Raw genomic sequence first — 25,739 nt, forward strand, 5'->3', positions numbered from 1 at the left:
ACAAAATCCAGTACTTCAAACGTTGCTGAACTCAATTTCCAACAACATCAGCCATAAGCTAATAGTAAGAGATGCTGGAAGATGTAGTCAGCAACACTTGAAAGGCCACTCTGCATCCATGCAAAACATGCTTTAGTAGTAGGTAGAAAAACAGCACGCTATAAAAATAGTAATTATAAATGGAGGTATTTTTCATATTTGATATTTTACCTTTTAGTTCTGATATTGTATTGTATTGACTGATTTCATTAGTCGCCTGACTCCAAATAATGCAAATGTTTATTTGTATTTTGGTAGAAGAATCAGAAACCAAACTATGTCCCAAGGAATAGGTAGAATGAACCCAACCCCCAACTCTGCATTACATAATTTTGCTCAGATTTCCATCAGAATATATTTTCAAGGTTTTTTTGTTATATATTTTTCTTTATTATTCATTCACTTGTTTTGAGTTTGCATAGATGACTTTGATTCTTATCATTGTATATGTTCTAAGCATTTATGGGGAGGGGAAAACCACCTTTCCTTAAAGGCAGGAAATGTTTAAAATAAAACAACTGAAGTCTTCCTCATAATTATCGTGTGATGATTAATAACATGTTTATTTTTACATAACTATTATTGAAAGCATATGCTAATTTTCAGGGCAATGTCCTTCCAAAATAATTTACAAAAGATTAATTTCATATACATACAGCAGTAATATAGTGCTTTCAATGCCATCCCCAGTGATCTTTTACCTATACAATCTGCTCTATTCCACCCAAACTATTTCCTGCTCTTATGTCTTTTTTTATGTCTTTCTTGGATGGATTAATATCTCAGTCTGTAAAACTCCATTCTAATAATTTTGGAATTGGAATAGCACCTTTTGAAATAAGATCTAATGTTCATTTTTTTTCACATCTCCATGACAAGTGACAATTCAGCTTATCATGGAAGAAGATCTTTAAAGAGGCTTTTCCTTTCTCTACTGATGCCCTTTAAAACAGCAACTGGTAGCTAACAGAAGAGAGACTTCAACCACCCTGAGTCATTGGGAGTCAGGTGGCATACTAGTTTAATAAATAATAAATAAATAAGCATTGTAGCATTGTAGCAAGCCAGAAGTCTCTAACACAACCATTCTGATTTTGAGAATGCCAACTAAATATGGGAATAAACTGAGAAAAGTACCAGTACAGTTTTTAGAAGAACCTTATATTTGCTGTATAATTTTTAAGATCACTGTTTAGAAATCAAGATGTAGAGAAAAGACCTTGTCTAGAATATACAGTACCTTGAGCCAAAAGATGACACATGTAAAAACTCTCCACAGATCTAAAAACTGTGAGCTTCAGTCCAACTGGCATCAAAGTACTATACATTCAAAGACATGAAAAACTAGTTCAGTAAAGAACCAGAATGCTGGCATATAATGTAGTACGTTTACAAAATGAAACCAAACACAAAACATTCGGGCAACAGCAGGCAATTGATGAATTGAATTCTTTTAACTTAAATATAGTTTGAAAATTATATAAGAAAAAATTAAAATAAACTCATTTTTTTTCTTCAAACAATAATAGTTCCCCATATATGCCAGAGGTGTAAAATTGAGCATTAATGATCTTGAATAGACCTGATATCAGCCATCAGTATAGCAGAGCAAATGTCAGATCCCACATACTGGACTTTCTGATAAAAACACCTTGTCAACCATTTAAAAGGGCCAGGTTCCATGCATACTGTAGCAGGAGCTTCACTCTGGACCGAACAATCCATTATTGTCTGAATCTGCTGCTGATCCTCTGAAACACTGAGAGGAGAGGTTTGGAGAACTAGTTCAGGTCCTTCAAGCCATTTATCATCTCAGTTTTTATTTCTTAACCATAAGTACAAGTAACTTAAAAATCTATTTCTGCCAGTAGAATTTATAAGAACATATGTTTAAATAGACAGTCTCCAGTTTTCCCTCATTTTAAAACCCAGTTCTCTGTTCACATATACACGATAACATTTTATTGCAAGCTCACCAGTAAGATCGTACCAGTTAGTTATCCCAACAGTGATATGATAAACTAAGTGTAAACTGTGTGTGAGTAAACTAAGTGTAAACTTCCAAAATAATTATTTTTAGTAGTACACAGAAGAACCACAATTCGCTTATTTATTGTAGTAGGGATAATGCATCATAAAATTAGGAGATCCAAAATACCAGATATTAATTGCTTTCCTAGGTTCAAGAAATAGGATACATGGATATATCGCTACTTTGATCAGCAACCAATATTCTCTTAGAACCATTAATTGACACATATGAAACCCAGTTCACTTTCTCTCCATGTTCAATGGTCAGTTTGGGTAAAATGGATATGAATTCATTTGTGTGCTCTGGGTTCATTCTGTCAACTTTCTTGGTGGCATTTTTCTTTTTGTGAATTGACTTGTTTGGACTTTTCAGTTTTCCAATTTCATTGCTAACATCCCACAACAATACTCTGCCATCATTTCCCCCTGTAATGAACCAGTACATTTCTGGCATAAATAAAATCTGTGACACTCCTAATGAGTGACCTTTAAATGCCATCTCCTGTTCAAACCTGGCACCTGTTACCCGAAAGATTCTGATTTTACCATCTTCAGCTCCACAGCCAAAGACATTGCCACAAGTAGAAACAGACAATGAATGGACCAATGGTGGGTTAAAGAGTTGGCCAATCTCTTGCTCAACTGCTTCTTCTTCTTGCAAGTTCACAATCCACTGTGGGCGAGTTTTTTGCAAGTTCCACATCATAATCTGTAAACAAAACAAAACAAAAAATCAAGATTTCTTAATACAGAAGTCAGTTATGTATATCCAAAATGTAAACTTCCATTTATAGTGTTATGTTCCCAGAATACAAAACTGATAAATTATGCTTTGCTTTATAGATCAAAAGCTCCTGTTGACTTAAATCATATCTAATATAGAATTACTCTTTCATTATTTAGTTTTGAAATGTATAAACTGCTTCAATCTCAGGGACTCTTAAGAGGTTTATTAATATTTAAAATGTTAATATTTATATATTAAATATTAATTTTATGCCAAAATACCTTTTTACTGTATTTATTGCATGTATTGTCCTAACAACCAGGAAACACGCTGAGACAAGGAACTGGTCTCTAATGCTTTATTGCTAGTACATAACAGGAATCCTAACAAACTGAAGAAGCGTGGGAAAAACCCAGACATATAAAACCCAAAGGTTAAGGTGGTCCCGATCTGTGTCTCTTTGAATGGCTGCCCAATTCCTCAGTGCTACGTATGCGCTTAACAGTCTGGATGGGAGCCCCCTGCTCGCCATCCTTACTCATGACATGTATTATACCTATCTGCCAAGTTGATCAAGGTATTTTATGTTGAAATTATAAGATTCCAGCACAATGGTTTTACAGAAGCTGTAAAAATGTTGTAAAGCTTCCTAATGTAAAGGATAGAGACTTGTAGGTTCTTCTTTTCAGTGGCAGCATGTATGTTATAGAATAGGTACTACCAGAAATTAGGTTGGCCTCTACAGTTTAGCCTTCTGGAAAATTTATTTTAGAAGGCTTAAGGTGAATGGTAGGATTCCTGGTAATGTTATTTCTTTTGGTTTTTATGGTTTTAGTCTGCTCTTAATTGCTGTAATCACCAAACATCTCTTCAATTGAGATGGGTGCAATTATGATAAATAAATAAAAAGTAAATTGCCATTCTGTAGAAATCAGACAGTCCTGTATAGTGTATTATTTACAAAGCAAGATATGTAAAAACTACTTTTTATTAAAGCTAGAAGCACCACTGTAGAAAATAAGCATTAACTCTGCATAATTTTCTTGACATAGATTTTTTAAATTACAGATGGCTCTTGGTAAGATCTAATCTAAATCTAATATTAACTGAATGGATCTCTATTCATTCATTCATTCATTGGGAGTTTTCCATTCTCTGCACCCTGCAGATCTCTATATCTGTTCCAAAGGATAAAGCAGAAGGTAATCTGATCTGCCAAAAATATCTGTTCTGGTGGCAGTAATTTATCATTGTGTATAAATCCTTTTCTTTCTTGTTATCTCTTACTCTTAATCACTTTTATGTCTTATGCATCGAAGTAATTTTTCAGTTGAGAAATAATATTGAAATCTTACCTGCTACTTCAGCGTTAGATTTAATTGTGCAACTGATATTGGGATTCTGAGCAACTTAACTTTCAAAAAGCAATTTTTAAATCTGGTCAGCTGACCCATTCTATACTTCTAAAGAAAACAGTCCATTTTCTGAATGATTAATATGGCAATTACTATATTGGAATTACCAGACTACAAGGCTCAGATGAATAAATATAAAACATAATATATATTAAATATCTTTGCACACATATACACCTGACAAATATGTGATATATAGTAAACTTTCATTTACTGCTGATTACCTTCATATCCAGACCACATGAAAGAAGGCTTTGAGGTCTCTGGGGTCGAAACACAGTAGATGCACAAATATTTGAATGTCGCTGCAGGCAGCGACTCAACTTCTTGTTTTGTAAGTCAATTATCTTTATTGCTCCAGAATCATCTGCAGCAGCCAAGAAGCTGTCTGTTTCATTAACTGAAAGACAATTGATCTCTTCCTCATTTACATGGAAACATTCAACTGGCTCCTTGAGACATCTGGTATCCAGCATGCTAATAATCTCCCCATGAGAAGCATAGAGTCTAGAACAAGTGGGAGAAAATATAACGCTAGTGACATCATCTGCTTTTTGAAGTTGTACACATTCTAATGGATTTCCTTCAGCATTCCAAATTGTGAGCTCCCCTCCTTCTGCTCCTGAAGCCAGCAGACCATCTTTGCTCACATTTAAACTTAGTATTGAAGAAGAATGTCCATTGGTCCACTTCTTTGCCATCATATCTCAAGGCAGACTGGAAAAAAAAATTGATCAGCAGGGTAATGTTTTGATATAAACTGAGGAAAGGAGCATCAAAGGGTGATTGTATTGTGTTCTTTTTAGATTAACTTATCTAAGTAAAGCACATACTGGTTTTAAAACTTTAGATGTTTATCTAAATTCCAGTATATTGGTATTCAAGTATAATGACCTTGCAATCAACAATCAACAAAACAAGTTATTCCTATTGTAATTATTGCATCCAGCATAATACATGTAGGCTCCTTGCACCTTTTAGCACTTGCATCAACTAGCTTCCTTTCTTTTTCCAAAATGCCCCTTGGCACTGTGTTCACATAGAGACATTCAGAGGAAAGGAGTGGCTCATTCAAATTGCATGGTAAACTAAAATATAAAGCAACCTATCTTACTGCCAGTAAGCTTCAGAACAAGAATAATTGTGAACTTGGCTAGGTTTAAGCAGATAAATAGGTAGGTTTTTAGATCAATACTGCAGATAGATATTGTATATACACTGGGGTGGGGGGAGTACAGCACTATAATTTTTTAGGGGTTTTAACACCAAATAGTTTTAAAATTAGTTTCTATTAGAAAAATAGAAAAAGCAAGCTGGAAACCCTTTTGATTATTTAAAAAGTTTTCTTTCTTAAACATAAACCCAACAAGCCATCTCAATCAGGTCTTAACTGATTTAGGACACTAGCATTTTCCAGAGCAAGCTTAATCCTCAGGCACAATGTATCCTGCAGTCTGTATAAAACACAATGCCTGTTTGAGAGTAGGCCGTTGAATACGTACATACAATATCTTCCACATAAGGTCTGGAAGCGACCTTAACCCAGCCACCACCTCCTTACTTGTATTACCTCAAAGCAAGGAAACCAATTTCTCTCGGTACCAACGCTCTTTTCCAGCAAAGAAAAACTACTCGGTCTTTTTAGCGCTCCCCCTTGACAGATGAAGTTTTTGCGCATGCGTTTCCGGCAGCGTCCTCTTTCTCAAACCCACCAATGCCCTCATCCAAAATGGCCAGCTGACGTTCAAGGACCTGATCCATACCGCATGACATTAAAATAAAATAAATAACAGGCCTGTTGTCCGAGAAGCCAGCTTTGACAGAGGTCCTAGATTGTTCTCGCCCCTGCCCTACTCGAAAATTTAAGATCAGGAGTGGCACTTCCCGACGCCTCCGTACAACAAGCGCCATCAGACAAAAGCGTTCATTTCCGCCTGCCCTTACGGGCAACAGGCGAACGGTTCGTCGGCAGGGTAGCACCTCCTACTTTCGCAGCCGACGACGCGCGCCGGATTGGCTCTCTGGTTAGTGGGTAGGCTCGCGGCCTCTAGCCGCCTTCGCCTGGGCCGGGGCGGTCGGTTTGGAAAGCGTGCGCGCGCAGAGGGCGAAGGCCGGTGGTCAATCGCCTGAGGCTATGGCGGCGGCGGCGGCGGCCGGCGGCGGCGGCGGCGCGTCGAACTCGGCCGCCGCTGCGGCGGGTTGGCGGCTTCCCGGCAGGGTACTCGAGTTCGTCTTCTCCTACTTGGACCTCCGGGAACTACGGAGCTGCGCGTTGGTGTGTAAGCTGTGGTACCGCGTCTTGCACGGCGACGAGAACAGCGAGGTGTGGCGCAGCCTGGCGGCTCGCAGCCTCGCCGAGGAGGCGCTACGCACCGACATCCTCTGCAACGTGCCCACCTACAAGGGCAAGGTCAGGCGAGCCTGTAGGGCGACGCTTCAGCGCGCTCCGTTCCGTGTTCGTGCGCAGGCACACTGAAGGTGGGGAAAGAGGGGGGCCCGAAGAGGCAGCTCGCCTCACCAGTCCGCTCTCTGTCAAGTCCGGTGCAGCTCCGGGACTCCATTTCTAGCATTTCAGGTGCTGAGGATGGGTCAGCATCGGAATCACGCGTCGCAGGTGGTTCAGATGTTTGGGGGTGGGCTAAGATCACGGGTACTCTTTGTAAGGAAGGAGAGGAGATCCCCACACTTGCTCAGGGGTACTCTGATATGTTACTTTGTTCAAGCCGTGATACTGGCCGCGGATTCTAGAGTTGTCACTGCTTCGCCCGCTTCCGTCTTTTGCTGGGCGTTGCATCCCAGTGGTGGGGTAACATTCCTTATCCACATGTTGTGTAGATGTGGCCTAGATACCTTTCATGTTAGACATTGTGGCACTGCGTTAAGCTCGGGCAGCAAATTCTATTATACCGAAGCAGAAGGAGTTTATGGAGGAACTGGGACTTTGAGCCCTTTTTCCCCTTGTGCTGCCCCAGCTTTGTAAGAATTTGCCATTTTAAACCCGTGTTGCAGCTTTGCTCCTTACGTTTTTTTTCCTTTTGCAGGTCAAATACCTGCAAAAAGACATTGTCTTGTTTTAATGATATTATATAAACCACTCTGGCAATCTGAGTAAAAATGTTGTAGATAACTAAAATAAATGTAGTAAAGAATAATAGGAAAATGAGCCAGGTACTGCCTCAGATGGAAAAGTCCTCCACTAGCAGAACTGGGAAGGAGAGCTGCTATAAAATGATTCCTATTCTCTCCTTTGTCTGCTTGCTCTGTTTCTGAAAGGCTGAGTCAGGTTCCTGCTCCCCTATGTCAAGTTAGACTGAGGATGTAGAATTGTGACACTTACTGATTTTTGTGTCATTTTTTTACAGAATAGTCATGGAGTAAAACACATATTTGAGTTTTCCACACTTCACTGATAACTAGTTGATGCACGTGATTTGATGCTCATGAATTTTTAGTTACTATCCTCTCAGAGTGACGCTGCAAACTTGCAAGTAGCTCACAATGATGTGATATTTAAAACTTATTTCTGATGCAGCCTGTGTCAATTAGACTATTTGTGCCAATATGCATATGTAGCAAATACCAAATAGAATATTGTTGCCAACTAATAAATGTTTGAACAAGTTAGGTAATTTAGGCTTTTTTTTTTGTGGAGATGGTTTCTAGTTTCTTATCTCATGTCTGCAACTTGTGGTTCAGAATGTTTTCTCTGCCTTGTGGCCATAGTCTGTTAAGTCTTCGTCTCTATTGCAGTGATACAAAAAAAGTATTTACTGAAGAGTGAATATAAGCATTTGAATGATTAACATACTTATTTAGTTTGAAGGTCCTTCTCAAATTCCCTTCTTTATTTTTTAAAACCCTTCCTTTTAGGTACGTGCCTTTCAGCATGCTTTCAGCACCAATGATTGTTCTAGAAACGTCTATATTAAGAAGAATGGGTTTACTTTGCACCGGAATCCCATTGCCCAGAGCACCGATGGAGCAAGGACCAAGATTGGCTTCAGCGAAGGCCGTCATGCTTGGGAAGTCTGGTGGGAAGGTCCTCTTGGCACAGTGGCAGTAATTGGAATTGCTACAAAAAGAGCTCCCATGCAATGTCAAGGTTATGTAGCCCTCCTGGGGAGTGATGACCAGAGCTGGGGCTGGAATTTAGTGGACAATAATTTATTACATAATGGAGAAGTGAATGGCAGCTTTCCACAGTGCAACAATGCCCCAAAATATCAAGTGAGTGAAATCCAGTGTGTTCTGAAAGGGCTACATCAATGTTATACTGACAGATTACTTCTTCTGCAATTAATTTTTCCTATACTCTCATGCTTATTTCCGTATTTTCTCAAGCTCCATTCCCTTGCATGCTGAAGATCTGCTTCAGGGGGTTCCCTCACTCTGGAGAAGATTCAGAAGGTCTGTGTAGAGGTAGAAAGGGGCAAGAAGAATCCTTTCCACTGACAAAGCGTTGTTTGCCCAGCAGAAATACTCTGTTGGTTGCAACCCCAAGTTTTGTTGCAATTGTGACAAGCTGAGCCTTCAGGAATTCTTAGGCAATGTTTTGAATGAATTTTGTTAAAGTAATTTTTTTGAATATGTATATATTTCAGTCCCTTTTGTTCAGTGAAATTTATTCCCAAAAGTTTAGATAAGCCAGTATAATCATTCAGAGCCCCATGTGCAACATTAAAATAACTGTATCTTAGTTTACTAGTAACATTTAAAACATATCTTCAAAGTACATATCTGTATTTATACATTGTTTTGTCTCTAGATATTTGCCATCTGTTTCAATCTTTCCTATTTTTGTTTACAGATAGGTGAGAGAATTCGTGTTATCCTGGATATGGAAGACAAGACCTTGGCTTTTGAGAGAGGCTATGAGTTCTTAGGAGTTGCATTTCGAGGACTGCCAAAGACATGTCTGTATCCAGCAGTGTCTGCTGTATATGGCAACACTGAGGTGACATTAGTTTATCTAGGAAAACCTTTAGATGGATGATACTTTTTGTGTTGGGTTTACTTTGTTTTTGTTTTTTTAGCAAGAACATGAAAATCAAGTTGACAATGTGGAGAAACCTGCATGTTGGTTAACGGGACAGCATGAGGAAAATACTATGGATGTGTGCTCAAGAAACCAAAACTTGTGATAAAAAAGACAAACTGTTCTTAACAGAGTGCACTGACCTTTCCTTTTTCTGCCGGACCAGAAAAATTCCTCAGGGGGTTACAGGTGATTGAACATGTAGTTAACCACATGCATGTTGCATCAGATTTGTACCAAGGGTGGCAATATGAAAAATCCTGTATATACTTAAGGAATTGTTTAATAGAAGTAATTGAGGGAGTTATCTAAGATGTGAGAGTAGCGTGTTCTTGGAAAAGGTTTCCATTTTAAAAGCAATTTGTTCCTTTCCAACCTTTAATCCAATGTGTTTTACCAAAGGTAATAAACTTATTGGATTCTATTTAATATATTTTAAATGTGCTGAGAAGCACTGATTCTGGAAATCAGTTTTCCAGAGCTACATTGTGCAGCTATACTGAAGTGTATTTTAAAAATTGTACAGAAACTGTAAAAATCGGAATGAAAGGAAGGTTTGCTAACCAGTATGTAATTTCTTAAATGGAAAAACCACTACATGTCAAATGTCAATCTTTGTCCAGGAATTGGACAAAATATATAAAAGTGCATTTCTGTTTTGTTGTGCAGCATCTCTTTTGGCAAAAGGAGCAATGTATGCTTATTATATAACGGTTGAGATTGATTGATAAATAGTATATGTGTGGAAGGGTAAAATTCATTTCTAATGTGAGTATTTTGAAAAATTAGGTTTCCAAAGTATTTTCAGATGTCATTTTAAAATATTATTGAATTGTCATTTTAAAGTATTCAAATCCTTAAATTAAATAAACTGAAATTTAAACAGGAATTCCATCCCTGTTACCCAAGTTTCAGTATGGATGGATTTAATTTTGTTAAAATTTACTATAGAGGCTGAAAAGATTTAGTGCAAAATTAATGAGTTCTATGCAGTGAAAGTACTTGTGGATGACAGAATGGCTGTCCTTTCTCACAGCAGTTTTCCCCCAGATTATCCTAGATCTTTGCCATTCTTTGGTACCCATTGCCTACGCAGTTTATATCTTTTAACTTTGTAATTCCACAGGCCATCTGTTGGTACTAAATGCTATTTTGTTCTACTTTATAAATCTATTTATTTAAGGGTATTGATAAAACACTTTCAGTGCAATCCTATGCATATTTCTTTCAAAAGTATATCACATGATATTCAACGAATTTTTTCCAGGTATGCATAGAATTGAGTCATTTGGGAGGAAATAAATATTGTTTACATTTTCTACATAATCTGAAATATGCGGTCTTGCAGACATCAGATAATTCCTTAAATATGTAAAAGAGAAACATTATTTTAAGATATTTTTATTTTTGTTCAAGCCGGGAAAGTCTGGTTGAGTTCTATGGGTGCTGCTAAATACAAGTTTTGTATATTTTTAATAGGCTTCTAGCCTATGGCTAGAAAGTATGCTTTTGCTCTATAGAATTTTCAGAATGGTGTACTTATCTTAGTGCCACTGATCCACAGTACTTGGCAGTAGCTATAGACATCATGTTCATGTTTTCCAGCTTCTGTTCTTGTTGTTGGCTTAACCAGCTTGCTACCTGTCCTTCATCTTTGCAAATAAAGGACTGCTGCAAAAGGAAGTAATAGTTGGTTATTTGTTCTGGAATAAGTCTTTTTTCTATCAGCATTTTTTTTTTGTGATGGCTAAATAAGAAGAGGCTCCTCCTCCTCATAAGCTACTAACAAAGGGAAATTTAAAAAGGAGAATTACTTTACTAAAAGAATTCAGTGTTTGCATGTTTTGAACTGTCTGGGTTTGGCGCTTTCTGGATTTATCCCTTCATGCTCAGATACCACTAAACTGTGTTTGAAGGCTGCATGTGTGGATTAATCTTTTTAAAATGTTTGTTCTATATATGTAGTATGTCACTGAATAGAACAAGTTCATTCCTGGTTTCTACAGAAAAGTCAGAACAAGGCTAAAGAAATGCCTTTCAACATGTGGTACTAAGAAGTCATGAATGAAGTGGGAATAATAGAAAATTTCCAGAAACAATATATTTATACAGTGCTATAAAATGCATCACTATGGTAAGTAAGACTCTATGGCATGGGCTGATAGAGAAGTAAAACTTTCATTAAGTTAACAGTCTCTGTGCAATTGGATAGATTTTTCTCTGTTCTTATATACAAAGAATAATCTATCATATATAAAATGTTGGTCTTAAGAACAGTAGTAGAACTTTTTCTAAGGTTTTAGGGATGTGCAAAACTCACCAATTTGGGAATGGAATATTCTGTAGAATGCCAGAATGATCTATTCCCTTCCAGACCATGCCCTTCTGGAGGTGGTTGAGTTCTCTGGAATGTTTCATTTCCAAACCATTGAGTTTTACACATTCTTAGAAGTTCCTTCTTCCCTGTTTATATAAGATGTCTTATCTTCTTTCTGATACAAGTTGCATAACATTTTTGCAAATTGTTCTCATCTGTCCCAAGGAATTATTAATCAACCTATGTATATAGAATTCTTATAACTTATTACCTGAAGACCAATTTCAAGCTGTACAAAATACTGAAATAAATTGCTAAAATATGAAAATATTACTTTTGTGTATTGTGTTTTATAGTTGAGTATATGACTAGATCAGACTAAGTCCACCATGTTTGGTGTACACTGTACAGAGAATGTTAACAATATCCTAGGGATTATTTAATATTAAATCACAAATTACTATGTGGTTAAGCCATTATTGAAGAGGGTGATTGGTTTACAAATACTGCTCCCAATTAATTGTTTATCATGTCATTTTTGTAATATGGTGTCCTTCCAATAAAATACTATTTTTTAAAAAAAAAATCCAGTTTCAAACAGAATTTTACATTTGTTAAGTTCAGCATTCTCTTGCAGAATTTAGCTTAATATAGACCAGAGGAAGCAAAGCCTAACTTCATAGGATTAAATTCTAAACCATAATTATTCTAGTGCTGTTCCATCTCCCCACAATTGCTCGTGAACGTTTCTCAGGCCTCTGAACCATGTAAGTTAATTGGTTTTTCACCAATAATATGATCCATATAATGGACCAATGGCAAAATCTGGCTTGCACACTTTATCTGATCTCACTAGCAACCAACATGCAGTCTGCCTTTTGCCCCTGAACTTTTAATTTTTTTGCCAGCATTTAGAGCTTTTTGAAATTTGCTTCTCCTGAAAAATTGAGGTACCTTTTCCTCCATTAGAGGAAAGGATACAAAAGTATATTTTTTCGCAGGGATAACACAAGAACCTCCAAAATACAAACAGAACCAGAAACTCTGTCCTGTTTTTGGTGTAATTAAAGAAAATGCCTCCAAGAAGTGGCAAAAGATGTCCAGCATATTTCAGGATGGATATATGTAAATCATTATGGTGGTATTACTATGGTAGTGTACCATAACATAGAATGTATCCTCTAAGGTTTTCTAGGTGCTTGCTTAAGACCAAAGGCTGTTTTTCAAAGTCCTTCAGTGCAATGCAAAATTATTTGAACACATTGGCATTTCTAGCCATTACCTTTCCTTGATAAATATACTTTAAACTGTAAACTGGGTTGAAGATTGTGAGCTGAATTGTTGGGGAATATATGCCAACAGTAATATGGTCACAGTCTAAAGTAGATGGGGATAATCCATTGCAAAGATGTGCTATTAAGGATTTGTAGCCCTCAACACACTTTCCTATACATAAGCACATTCAGGAACGTGAACTCACATATAGACAGTAGTTTCTCTTTGTGCTGAAGTTAAATTCTAACAATATGATCTTCATTATCAGAGCAAGAGTACAGTTTGTAATGATAAAAAGCCACATTGGAAACGTAGAATCCCCTTTGTGTTCAAGCCCTTGTGATTGCACTGACAGTTTCTTGATGTCATTATGTAGTTTGCCAGGGAAGTATTCCAGGATAACATTTGAACTCCCAGCGCTATCCAAGTATTAACAAGGGCTGTCCCTGTTTTGCTTCAGAGACCAGTGAACATCAGCTAGATCATGGGTGTCCAACCTTTTGGCTTCCCTGGGCCACATTAATTGTCTTGGGCCACACATAAATTATATAATATAGTTAATGTATATAAATAATAAAACTTCATTTATTTTTTATATTTTTATTATAAAATTTAAAAAAAGAGGGCACCATAAAACTAGTGGGATATTTGACCTTGTTTTTGTGAAACTAATGCATCAATGTCTGGTTCGATGAAAGTGGTTGCAATTCTCTCTTTTTTATATGTAAAACTTTATTATTTTCAAGATATAATTAAGATACAAACAAAAGAGAATATAGAACAGATAGAAAACAGAACTAAAGAAAAAAGAGCACACTATAAAAGTGTCAGAAAGAAAAACAGAAAAGGAAAGTGACTTCTGACTTTCTCTGATACAGGTATAGATAAATTTACAAATCTAATCTCTTACAATTAATTAACCTATCTTAACATTATTTCTATTAAAGCAAACCATTTAATCTCTAAAACCCAAAATCAAAAGATCATCTTTTTCTATTACAAGCAAGTAATCCAAAAGTGGTTGCCAAGTTGATATAAATCAGAAACAGAATGATCTCTTATTAAAGCTGTTAATTTAGCCATTTGAGCCAAGTCCATAAAGTGGTTGCAATTCTCAGTGGGTTCTCAAGGTGCTCGTCAGAAATTTTAATTCTAATTTTACTCTTCGTGTGCTTCATCCTTGAAAATAGTTGCTCACAAATGTATGTCCTGCCAAAAAGCGATGTCATGAATAAGGCGTGATTGTGAAGCAATGGATATTTTTCTCTGGGAAGATAGGTCTTATAAAAGTCCAGTAGAGAGACATGATCAAATTTTTCTTTGAGTTGAATGCCTGATTGCAACTCTATGCATTCCATTTGAAAATTCGGAGGTAATGTAGTTATGTCAACTGAAAATGGAGTCAAAAATATACCAAAATATTGATGATTTTTCCAGAAATCTTGAAACCTGTTCTCAAATTCCTGTATCAAACCAAAAAACAAGGCTGCATATTTCTCACTGTTCACAGGACTGTTTCTAGCCAACGTATTAAAATGTATAAAATTGTTTTCCATAACTTGAGCTTGCCATACTTTAAGTTTCATTTCAAACACTGTTATGGTTTGAAACATTGCAGTGATAAGTTGGTTTTCACCTTGACAATGCACGTTTAACTCATTTAAATGAGCAGTCAAATCCACCTAAAATGCTAAATCTGTGAGCCATTTTTCATCTTCAAGTTCTGGCACAAATTTTCTTTTTGATGCCATAAATGACTTGATTTCATTTTGCAAATCATAAAATCTTTTCTGCATTTTACCCCGGCTTAGCCACCGTACTTCAGAAAAGTAAATGATGTTCCCATAATCAGCATCCATACTTTTAAGGAACTCCTGGAATTGGCGATGATTCACATGACGTTATCCATTTTTAAAGCTTTTGCGCATAAATTTTCTTGATGTAGAATGCAGTGATACTTCATCAAACGTGAGTTGCCGGTGGCACTTGCATCATCTTCTGTCAATTTTGTAAGTCCCTCACTTTTACCAATCATCAGTAGATATACCAGATCTATATACCAGATATGTTGACAATGGTTAAAGAAAATCACTTTAATGTCATTTTTACTGCTTCATACAAATCAAAAGAGATTTAGTTGTGTCTTTTAATGGCACCAAAAAAGCCATTTCTTCAGTGACATTATATTCGTTATCAATACCTCTAATAAAAATGGCAAGTTGAGCTGTATCTGTAGCATCAGTACTTTCATCCATCGCCAAAGCATAAAATTTGAATTTAGCAGCTTTACTCTTCAAACCTCTTTCGATAGATTTTCCTGTTTCTTCAATTCGCCTGGCTATAGTCTGGTGAGGCAAACTGATTTTAGAAAAATCGCTTTTTTTAATCAGGACAAATGATAACTGCCACGCTTTCCATATACTGCTTAATAAACTCACCATAGGTAAATGGTTTTGATTTTTTTGCAGTCAGATTTGCTACCAAATAACTAGCTTTTATAACAGAGCCCTTTTGAGTTGTGACTTCTTTTAAAAAAAATTGAGACAACAGACTTTTTTCCAATTCCACTTCGAAATTGGCAGCATGTTTTTCCGTATAATGCCTTTTCAAATTGTAGTCTTTGAAAACTGACACATTTTCCCTACAAATTAAGCATAGTGCCTTAGTATTTGTCTTGACAAAAAAGTACTCATCTGTCCATTTTTTGCTGAATACTCTTCCTTCATCTGTGATTTTTCTTTATTTCCTTTTCTTTTTTGGGTTCTGTTTTCTGTTGAAATGACACTGAAGCCATCCAAGAATAAATTTATTTAGGAATGAATGAATGAATGAATATATATATATATATATATGAAGAAATAACACAACAAGCCCAATGAAAATTGTTAGGTAGGCAAATATGAAAGTGTGAAAGGTCCCCTGTGCAAGCACCGAGTCATGTCTGACCCTTTGGGGGGACGCCACTTTTGCGACATTTTCTTGGCAGACTATAGAGCAGGGTGGTTTGCCATTGCCTTCCCCAGTCATCACCTTCCCCAGCAAGCTGGAACTCATTTTACCGACCTCAGAAGGCAAATAAACAAAGCAAAATTTAATAATCAAATAAGAAAACTTACATGTCTACTTAATAACAACAACAATAAACGCCTGTCATCACAGAACACGTGTAGGTAGGTTGAAATATTGCATATAACGCCAAGTCACCACAAGTTGACGTGCAGCAGGTGGCAGCGTTAGCACAGCACTGCCCCCTCCCCTATACAGCGTTCTTTCTACCTACACAGTCCGTGCTTGAGCACCATGCAATCGAGTCATGAAAAAAATCGCAAAATGTTAAGTTTATGATTTTTGGGGGCCACATTACTAGCTGTTCAGGGCTGCATGTGGCCCGCGGGCCACAAGGTTGGACACACCTGAGCTATATAGTGACACTCAATAAGGCTGCATTAGCAGGTGTATTCATGAATTCTTATTTATTACATACTGACATTCACTTTGTAATTGCTATATCCACTTGTGCTTCGCACCCTGATCCAGCCGAGTCCAGCTTTGCATCCAATTCCGAGTCTCGTCTTGCCATTCCAGCCAAGTACAGCCTTGTATCCAGTTCCAAGCCTCGTCTCGTTGTTCCAGCCAAGTCCAGTCTTGCCTCCGGTTCCAAGCCTTGTCTTGCCAATCCAGCCGAGTTCAGCCTTGTCTCCAGACCCGAGCTTTGTCTTGTTGCTCCAGCAGAGTCTTGCCTAGCCTCCGTTGCCAAGCCTAGCCTTGCCTCCATGCCACATTCTGCAATCAAACCTCAAGCTACCACCTTGCCACACGCCATAGCCATACCCAGTCTTGCTTCTTCACTGAGAGAGTTAGCCGAGTTCTGCCTTGCTGTGTTGCCACAATATCCTTCTACTCTTGACTTGGCAGCCTTGTCCTGTGTTTGTCCACTGCCTGGGTGGACTTGATTGAATTATATTGCCTATTAATAAGGGCTCTTTTCTGTTGTAAATAGTTGGTTGTTAATAAAGAACTTCCTTTTGTAATTCTGCCTGGCCATCTCATAGTCTGAACAGGACAGGCCGGTCCTCACACTTAACAACTGTCACAAGGTTCCGGCAGTCATGTGATTGCAATTTGGGCAGTTGGCAACCAGTTCGCATTTATGACCCTCGCAGCATCCCATGGTCATGTGATCACTATTTTTGACCTTATCAGCTGGCTTCTGGCAAGCAAAATCAACGGGGAACCTCGTAATTTGCTTAATGACCGTATGATTCACTTCACCACCACTGCAAAATGTTATACAATTGGGGCAGATTTACTTAATGACCTCATCACTTAGCAACTGAAATTCTGGTCCCAATTGTGGTCATTAAGCAAGGACTACCTGTATGCTAGACTTGTATATTTGAAAATAAAACAAATATTACAAAGAATTATGCAGTGATCTTTCATCAAAGAAAACTGAACTGAAAAGGCTACTTTTGCAGCTTTTGAATCAGATAAAGTAACAATACAAAGATAGAAACTAGTTATTGAACAAGATTTGATTATAATTGTGATCCTTTGGTGCTAGGAAAATAATTGCTGCCAGCATCTGTTTACACTCAAATTGTTATGGATTGTTTCTGATCTGAATGGTGGGGCGTGGGGAAGTCATCTTAAATTTCTAACAGCAGGGGACAGCAGTATATCACAGAAAAGCCAAGATAAATATAGTACAGTATAGGTACAGTAAGCAAATGCTTTCAGATATGTGGGAAGTGGTATCTTCTAGCAAATTTTTAATGGAGAAATGGTTAAAAACAAAGCTTATGCCACCATTTTGGAATGAATGCCAATATGATTGCTAGGGTTCTGCACTTTTCCAAAATGATTCAGAAGAAGTGCTTCAAGCTTTGCAGGAGTACAAGCACAGCATATTTTCAATAGAAGAGAATATACTGTATGTAGCTCAGGATTGAACTGTGGAGTCCTTGGTGCTCTCTGAGCTTGGTTGTTTGCTTGCACGTGTTTCATTACCTGATTAGGTAACATCATCAGTTCTAGTGAGTGTGGGGTTTGCTCCCTGTTTACATGCAGTAGCTTACAGGTAGTCCTCACTTAATGACCATTCATTTAGTGATGGTTTGAACTTACAACGGTGCTAAAAAAACCAACTTATGACTGGTCCTCACACTTACGACTGTCACAATGCTTTCCCCCACTCATGTGATAACAATTTGGGTGCTTGGCAACTGGTTCACATTTACAACCATTGCAGTGTCCTGTGGTCATGTGATCACCATATTCGACCTTCTGAGCCTGCTTCCAGCAAGAAAAATCAATGGGGAATTGAATGATTCACTTAATGATCACATGGTTCACTTAAAGACTGCTGTGATTTGCTTAACGACCACCACAAAAAACATCATAAAATTGGGTCAGATTTGCTTAATGACCACTTTGCTTAGCAACTGAAATTCCAGTCCCAATTGTGGTCATTAAGCAAGGACTACCTGTACAGTATACAGTATATACAGTAGCTTACAGTAGCAGTCAGAAGACATGATGAAAACTTAGTTGTGGACACACACACAGACAAAGTCAACCATAGTTTCAGCTGGGAAACTGAGCATCCAAGACCAAGATAAATCTAAAAATGCAAGGGAATTCCTGGAAGTTTGGCATTTGGACAAATCAGCCATCAATAGACACATAGAGATAAACTACATTTTTACATCATTCAAAAGAGACGATTAAAAAAAGCTAAGGAAACAAAAAGAACAAAACACATCTTTGCCAGCAGCCAACACCCAGATAAGCAGGATTAACACCAGACAAACAATCACGCAGAAAACAATACCCTAATCAAGGAACTACCAAGGAGAAAACCACCCCCCACCAACACTGGCAGGGCAAGCTACTATATCTAATCAGGGAGCAAACCCCATACACTAGCACTGATGATGTTACTTAGTCGAGTAACATCATGAATGAAACATCTGCAAGCAAGCCAAGCTCAGAGAGCACCAAGGACTCCACAGCATCTTTTTGGTATTCATTAAAGTTGCTTGACCGTTCTTCGGGTTTCTGCATGTGGGGTGAAAATAGTTTGCCGCTGCCTTAAGAAACACATTAAATGTAATGACCAAATTCCTTTCAGGAATGGCACTTTTTTTTAGGCTCATCCAAAAGCCTGGAGAGAGGCTACTTAATTATTTATTTAGGTTTATTGAATGTACAGTGTATACTGTTAAATTGACTTACAGCACTTCATAACAAAATAATAAAAAAAACCCTACAATATCAGATCAAAATAAAGTTCATTAAAAAAAATTCACTAATAAACATCTCACTATATAACTATATTTGCTTCCAGATTCAATCAGCACCTAAAGGCCTTCTGGAAAAATACAGTCTTCACAACCTTCAGAAGGCAATCACCATGGGGGCCAGCCTAGCTTCTAAAGGGAGATTGTTCCTGAGTAAAGTAGCCATGATGGAGAAATAAGTGTTTTCTGGCTCCCACCTCTTCACCTCACAAAATGGGAGATAACTTGGTTTTTGGGGGAGGGGGGGATAAGAAGAAGCTTCTCCCCAAAAAATCTCCTTGATAGTCAACTCTATGTGGAGTAAGAGGTCCTTATGGTATCTAGATGCCAAGTTATGTATGACTTTATACGTCAAAACTAACATGTTGAATTATACCCAGAAACCAAGTGATAACCAATGCAGGCCCTGCAAAATTGGTGTCATACAACCAAAGGGACTATGCCAGTCAATACATGGGCTGCAGCTTTCTGAACCAACTGTAGTTTTGGGGGTGGTCTTCAAAGGAGGAACCCATAAACAGCACATTAAGGAAGTCCAACCATGTGGTGATAAGGACGTGTGTCACGGTGGCCAGGTCTTCTTGCTCCAGAAAGGGCTGCAACTAGTGCACCAGCTGGAGTTGGACAAACTTCAATGATTAACAGAGAGATTCTGCATTCGCGTGAGGTCCAAAACATTTCAATCAAATCATTTTGAAGTGCACACAGCTGTAATGATTACCTCTTTCTTAAATCCAAGCTACAGGTTGTCCTCGCTTAATGACCGGTCGCTTAATGATGGTTCAAAGTTACAACTGCCTTGGAAAAGGTGCTTTACAGCCTGTAAAGCACTTCTGGTCATTGTGAAACATCATGCCACACACACCCCATGGTCACGTGACTGGCTTGCATTTATGACCATTGCCAAGCGCCCCGCGATCATGTGATTGCCATTTGCAATCTTCTCTGCCGGCTTCCCCAGAAAGTCAATGAAGATTTCTTTGTTCCTGTAACCCCACAAAGGATTTCCCCTCTGTGCACAGAGGGGAAACCCTTCAGCAGGCAGCTCTTTTGCTCAGCTTAATGACCCAAAAGATTGCTTAATGACTGCAACTGGGAGTACTGGGATTGCAGTGAAGCAGTCACGTGGGCATCTTGCTTACTGACCAATTCACTCATTGACTGAGATTCCAGTCCTAATTGTGGTCATTAATCAAGGACTATCTGTATATTGTCAACAGTCTTGCAAGAAGTGTCTGTTATTTATATTTATTCAGATGATAGGTGAGGGATTGAATGTTTGAATTTTATGCCATAAAAATGTTCCTTCTAGGTGTAAATTTCTTGGGCAAGGTGATAAAGAGAGTGGTGGCTGGCCAATTTGTGTGTGTGGCTTCAAGATTGGATATAGCTCTGAAACAACCTTGGTTGCCATAACTGATGTCCTTTATCATGAGAAAGGGGGTGCAGGGCATGTTGATTCTAGATCTCTTAGCTTCGATACTGATATTGCTATAGCAGCTCATTGGAAATGTAACAGGGGTACTGTATTAGAGTGGTTTCATATGCGGGCCTACCAGCAGAGAATGGCAATAGGGATTTCTCTTGACTCCTTAGGGCTTGCACTGTCAGTTCCCCAGGGTTCTGTTCTCCTTCTGCCTCTGCCCTGTTTGTTAATACATGAAGACATTAAGACTGGTAATGATAACCAAACAAACAATTTATTAACTAATATTTGAGACTAAATGGTATAAAGGCAATCAAGTAATAGGCAATTGACAGATTATGGGGAATGTAGCACAAAGAATATTTAAAGCTAGACACAAGCATTCAAATAAGAAACAGCAATGATTTATCAGAATTTAGCACATTATTCAATTCAGTGAGAGAGTTCTGTGTGTAGCACAGTTGCTTCAATGAGAGAAAGTCAAAGGGTACCAAAAGTAGGTCCTTAAATTCAGTGACAGAAAGATGAACTAGATGTTCAGAAAGTGGCAGGGAAAATAGGGGAAGTTTTTAATAAGTGATCCAGTGTTCAGCTACAGAAGGAAGAAACATAGAGACTCTTGCCACAACAAAGAAATTCAGAATTCTGGGGACTTCCTGCCACAGCAAAGAGGAAAAAAAATACTAGGTGGAGCACTTGTATACACATACACATACATATACACCACACACAGACACTTGTGCTAAGGGGGAGGACCTTTTGCACAGTTTCCACTTTATTTGGGAATGAAGAATAACATAAAGAGAATCATTCTGAAGAGAGGAGCAGGGGTTGGGAAAGAATTACCTTTTCTTTGCAGCTTGTATGCAGAGTTCTTGTCCTTGAAGGTCAGTGCTAGATCCTTCAACATTTGGAAGGGAGAGAAGATTCCTATCAATAACTGTTTTGACACTGCATCTTTGTACTGAGCATCAATACCAAATAAAAATCAATTTTTTGTGTCATAGTAAGAAATTCTGTGCCTCCTTCCTCAAAATATCACAGAGGAAGGATGCTAGAAGGTTGAAAGGTGAAATGCATGTTAGGGTTTATATATTTCAGAGGATATATTTAAGTATTCTTTCAGATTTCTGATTAATCAATGCTCCACTTTTTAAAAGGAATTTAGACATGTCTCCTCAGTTTCATTTTTTAAATTTGTTTTGGCAATATTTATGAAAAACAGTAATATAAAAATATTACTATGTAAATATGAAGGCCACTGAAACTTCACCATTGTAACATTTGGGGAAAGTAGGATAGTTATCTTGTCAAATCTTAGAATAGTATTATTTCATGAATACTCAGATACGTATATAGAGACTTACATTCTCTGCCCACTACCTACATTTTGAAAACCAGAAAATGGTGATTTACAAATATTGGTGTTCTGATGGATTTTAAGACAGGGAATGGGAGTCTTTTATCTCTATCCTTATTTTCGAAGGAAAAAAAGGGGAAATCATACTATAAAATTCAATAGCAGAATTTTAGGATGCAAATGGGATATTGGGATGTATGCAACCCATGGGTTGTCCACTCATGTTATCTTGAACCATAGTTTAATATTGTGATCAGAATTTAACAGAGCCTTAAATAAGCAGTTCTGGCCCTTTTTATGATTAATGTAATATATATAATGGAAAAGTCCGTATTTCCTCAAGTTTCTCTAGGTTCTATTTTTGTTTTAAACTTCCTGTTTGTTTTTGAAACAATTTTCAACTGCTCTTTTCACTAGAAAATTCAAGAGGAACAAAACTGTTCAAGCAAATTTCAGTAATTATTTGTCTTTATGTTAACAGGGATTAAAAAAAATGTTAAGGTTAATTCAAGGTTGCTAGCTCAGATTAGTTTTTCCCCAGGATATACTTATCTGATTAGGAATCTCAATAACAGTAGAAAGTTGGGTGATCCATGGAAAATGAACACAGAAAACAGTGGTAGTCAGAGGGAGTGTAGTAAGAGCCTGTTGAGGGGAATGTGGCTGGCTGGAATCTGAAGAGAAGTACTTGTATTAGAAGATCAGAATAAACTGCAACATTTTCTTGCAGGCCCATTTGCTAGATTTTCTTTTCACTGCTGTGGCTCAGTTCTAGAATTGACCCTTGTTTAGCTACAAAATTCCTCCTTCAATGAAGTAAACACAGTAACTTTGCGAAGACCAGCCCTGTCATTACTGTACCCAGATGGTTTTGGAAAGGGTGAGGATTAGGCCCAAGCTTTCCCGCTGTCCCCAGCTTTCTTGACTCCTGCAGGAGCCAGATTCCCAATGACTCCCTCTGAGGCTTCAAAGGGCAAAGGATAGGAAGAGGCAGACAGTTCTCTGAAGGGGTGGCCCTCTCCAGTACTTTGCTCTCAGGTTTCGAGATGGGAAGGCTTCAGGTGGTCAGACGCTCTGCTACCTTACCCTGAGGAGCCTCCAGAGCAAGGCCCTGGGGCCAGGGTACACTGGAGAGATATGCAGGAGTAGGAAAGCTGTTCACTCCCTATACCTGACACAGGTCCAGATACATTTTTTTAAGGGCCTCTTTGGCAATGAGTTCTCTTGAGCTACCTCTGAACTAGGATGTGTGTCTAGCTATGCATCACAGCATGAGGGAATAGGGAGTCCAAGTGCTATGGCTGGGGATCACATCAGGCCTTGTCAGCTAAGGGATAAATCACCCCAATAAGTGTGAAATACCTACTAATGTTGGAGAATCCACACCAAGTATGCTTAGTTTGTTGGCTTGCTATTTCTTGTGCCAGGAAGCTGCTCTGTTTTTCCTTCTTAAGTCCTTTATGCTTCATCTGCAGCTTGTTTATTCTGTTCAGTTATTTCAGTTAATACGGTATTCATTTTACCAGTTGGAAGGCCCCATCTGCAGTTCCAATTCAGAGCCAGTCATAAAGCTCTTCCACGAACTTTACTCTAAACAAACAGGAAGTTTGTCTTGACGGGCCAGGAAGGAGAAGGCAGTTACTGAGAGCCCATAACCATTCAGAATTCTCTCCACGAAAACTTGGGGTGGGGGTGGGGGGTAGCTATTCCAATTCTAGAGAAATGAGTGATTTGAGAGGATGCATGGGCTATTTTGAAAAAACAAAAATTGCATACAACTGAAAAAAAAGTGTTGCCTGTCATTCTAATGTGTGTTCTTGTTTCTGTCCAGAAGACTATATTAATTCTCTTTAAACATATACTGTACATGAATTTAAAGGCTTACACTGCTTAGGTGAATGGCATTCAGGAAATTATACTGCATAGTCATATTAGATTTCCAATTGCCAAATTCCCAGCAGCATGAATTAGGTGGAGTTTAGGGAAGCTGGAAGTCAAAACACAACTGAAGGTCAATATCTGGCTGGTGAAGGATGTTAGATAGTATGACCTGATTGAGAAGCATTTGGGTTCACACAGCTGTTAAGAATTAAAAACTATTTTATCTAGCAAAACCAGAAGATGCAGCACTTGAAAAATACATTTTTTTCTGGTGGAAAAAGAGATTATTTAAAAACCTGCTTGTATGATTCTCAATAGAAATCTCAGCTTCAGCTGGTCCAGAATGTAGTGGCGCATGTAGTTTTGGGCACACTGAGGTTCACACAGTACATCGCTGTTACATGAACTGCATTGGTTTCCAATATGCTTATGGGTGCAATTCAAGGTGCTGTTATAACTTTCGAAGCCCTTCTGGAAGGCTGTGAAGACCTGGCTTTCCCTCCAGGGACTGGGCCAGGATGTTAGATGAGCCTAATATTGGTGTGGTTTGTATGGTGAGTTTGTTATATGGTGCCTTGGTTATTGTATTACAATTTTTAAGTTTCTGTTTTCTGTTTGGTTTATAGGTTTTATTATATTGGGTTGTTGTTAGCTGTCCAGAGTTTGTATGTAAGATGGGCAGGGGGGCATATTAATTTTCTAAATAAAATAAAATCAGTAAAATCAGTGTGACTCCGAAAATAACATTTTGATAAAATTAATTTTGATTAAAAAATAATGATTTTCTAGTTCCACTGCATATGGGTTTACAAAGAATTCAACATCTTAATCTGTTTCACTTGGTTTTAATTATTATGTTGTGTTATCCAGCTATTTTGGTGTCTAAACCACAATTTATTTATTTATTTATTTATTTATATTTCAAATTTCCATCACCACCCATCTCCCCTGAAAACCCACATTTATGGCTTAATGTGATTATACAGCTAATCCAGCAAATCATGGTTTAATGCAGTATGCAAACATAGCCACTGAAAAATGAGGAATGATTTATGGGCTTAGAGAAAGAGGGAGAGAGAGACAGACAGACAGATCAAATAGCTGTTATGGCATTAGTAAAAGTATGTGATTATAAGCAGTTCATTTTGTGCTATAGTATGGCAGTCTCCTGGAAATACCATCTAATAAGGTTCTTTGAACGCCAACGAAATTTTGCCCTCACATTTTCCAGAATTTGATTCTGAACCAAATAGAAATAGCGGTGTGTTACAGTCATTTATAAAATGGTATGAGATGTTATTTCCCATTGGTTAATTATCACTGAGGTATTACTTATATGAGCTTTCTGAGACTATAGTCTTTAGTCTTTTTGCATTTCTTGAACTGAACCGCCTTTCTTGTTTCTCCAGAATTTTGTGATAATTCCCAGCCAGCATAGTTATCTCAATTGGAAGATGATAGATTACTTAGTCCAACCTACCTGGCAAGTAATCACTGCATCTGTGGGCTAACACATCTAGAGGGAATTATGAAATTGTAGTTGATATATCTAAAGTACGTATCTGTATTCTAGCACAGCTTCAGTTTGCAGAAAGTGATAGTAGTCCTATACTACAAAACTAGTAATAGTCATTATTACATAATATTATTTCCTAATATTAATTTGTTAATCTTTAGAATCTTTGTTGCTATTGAGATTTTAAAAAACCTGAGCCCTGACATGACTAGAGTCAGTAAAGATTCAAGTAATAGCTTCAAATTTACCCTGTACAATTTCCTTCCTTTCATTTCCCTTCTTAGCTCCTTCTCATTTTCAAGTGACTTGCATATGCACAAACTTTCCATGTGCAACTGCTGAGCTTGGGTGGGGGAGGTTGGGTGAAGCAAATTGCAACTTGCTTTGGGATCCATGTGACTGTAGTTTCCGTTAG

At 37.8% G+C, this 25,739-nt stretch overlaps 2 protein-coding genes across 2 annotated transcripts; one reads left to right on the plus strand and one right to left on the minus strand.

Annotated features, from left to right (window-relative positions):
- Positions 1–1,042: 1,042 nt before the first annotated feature.
- WDR53 (WD repeat domain 53) lies at positions 1,043–6,174 on the minus strand. The gene is made up of 3 exons (XM_063306772.1): positions 5,783–6,174; positions 4,437–4,929; positions 1,043–2,779 (listed from the first exon to the last, which is right to left on the minus strand). Exons 2-3 carry the CDS (start codon positions 4,914–4,916, stop codon positions 2,222–2,224), a joined length of 1,038 nt encoding a protein of 345 aa, XP_063162842.1. The 5' UTR covers positions 4,917–4,929; positions 5,783–6,174; the 3' UTR covers positions 1,043–2,221.
- FBXO45 (F-box protein 45) lies at positions 5,889–11,897 on the plus strand. The gene is made up of 5 exons (XM_063307789.1): positions 5,889–5,976; positions 6,080–6,172; positions 6,264–6,622; positions 8,083–8,439; positions 9,020–11,897. Exons 1-5 carry the CDS (start codon positions 5,889–5,891, stop codon positions 9,203–9,205), a joined length of 1,083 nt encoding a protein of 360 aa, XP_063163859.1. The 3' UTR covers positions 9,206–11,897.
- Positions 11,898–25,739: the final 13,842 nt, after the last annotated feature.

The sequence above is a fragment of the Candoia aspera genome, chromosome 6, assembly GCF_035149785.1.
Source record: "Candoia aspera isolate rCanAsp1 chromosome 6, rCanAsp1.hap2, whole genome shotgun sequence".
Classification (NCBI taxonomy): domain Eukaryota; kingdom Metazoa; phylum Chordata; class Lepidosauria; order Squamata; family Boidae; genus Candoia; species Candoia aspera.

Excerpts from the sequence above, each read along its gene's own strand:
- WDR53 (XM_063306772.1), bottom strand. The coding sequence starts at position 4,916 with ATGATGGCAAAGAAGTGGACCAATGGACATTCTTCTTCAATACTAAGT. Across the intron at positions 2,780-4,436 it reads CATGTGGTCTGGATATGAAG|ATTATGATGTGGAACTTGCA; the intron begins GTAATCAGCAGT and ends TTTTGTTTACAG.
- FBXO45 (XM_063307789.1), top strand. The coding sequence starts at position 5,889 with ATGCGTTTCCGGCAGCGTCCTCTTTCTCAAACCCACCAATGCCCTCAT. Across the intron at positions 5,977-6,079 it reads TCAAGGACCTGATCCATACC|ATCAGGAGTGGCACTTCCCG; the intron begins GCATGACATTAA and ends CGAAAATTTAAG. Across the intron at positions 6,173-6,263 it reads TTACGGGCAACAGGCGAACG|CCGCCTTCGCCTGGGCCGGG; the intron begins GTTCGTCGGCAG and ends CGCGGCCTCTAG.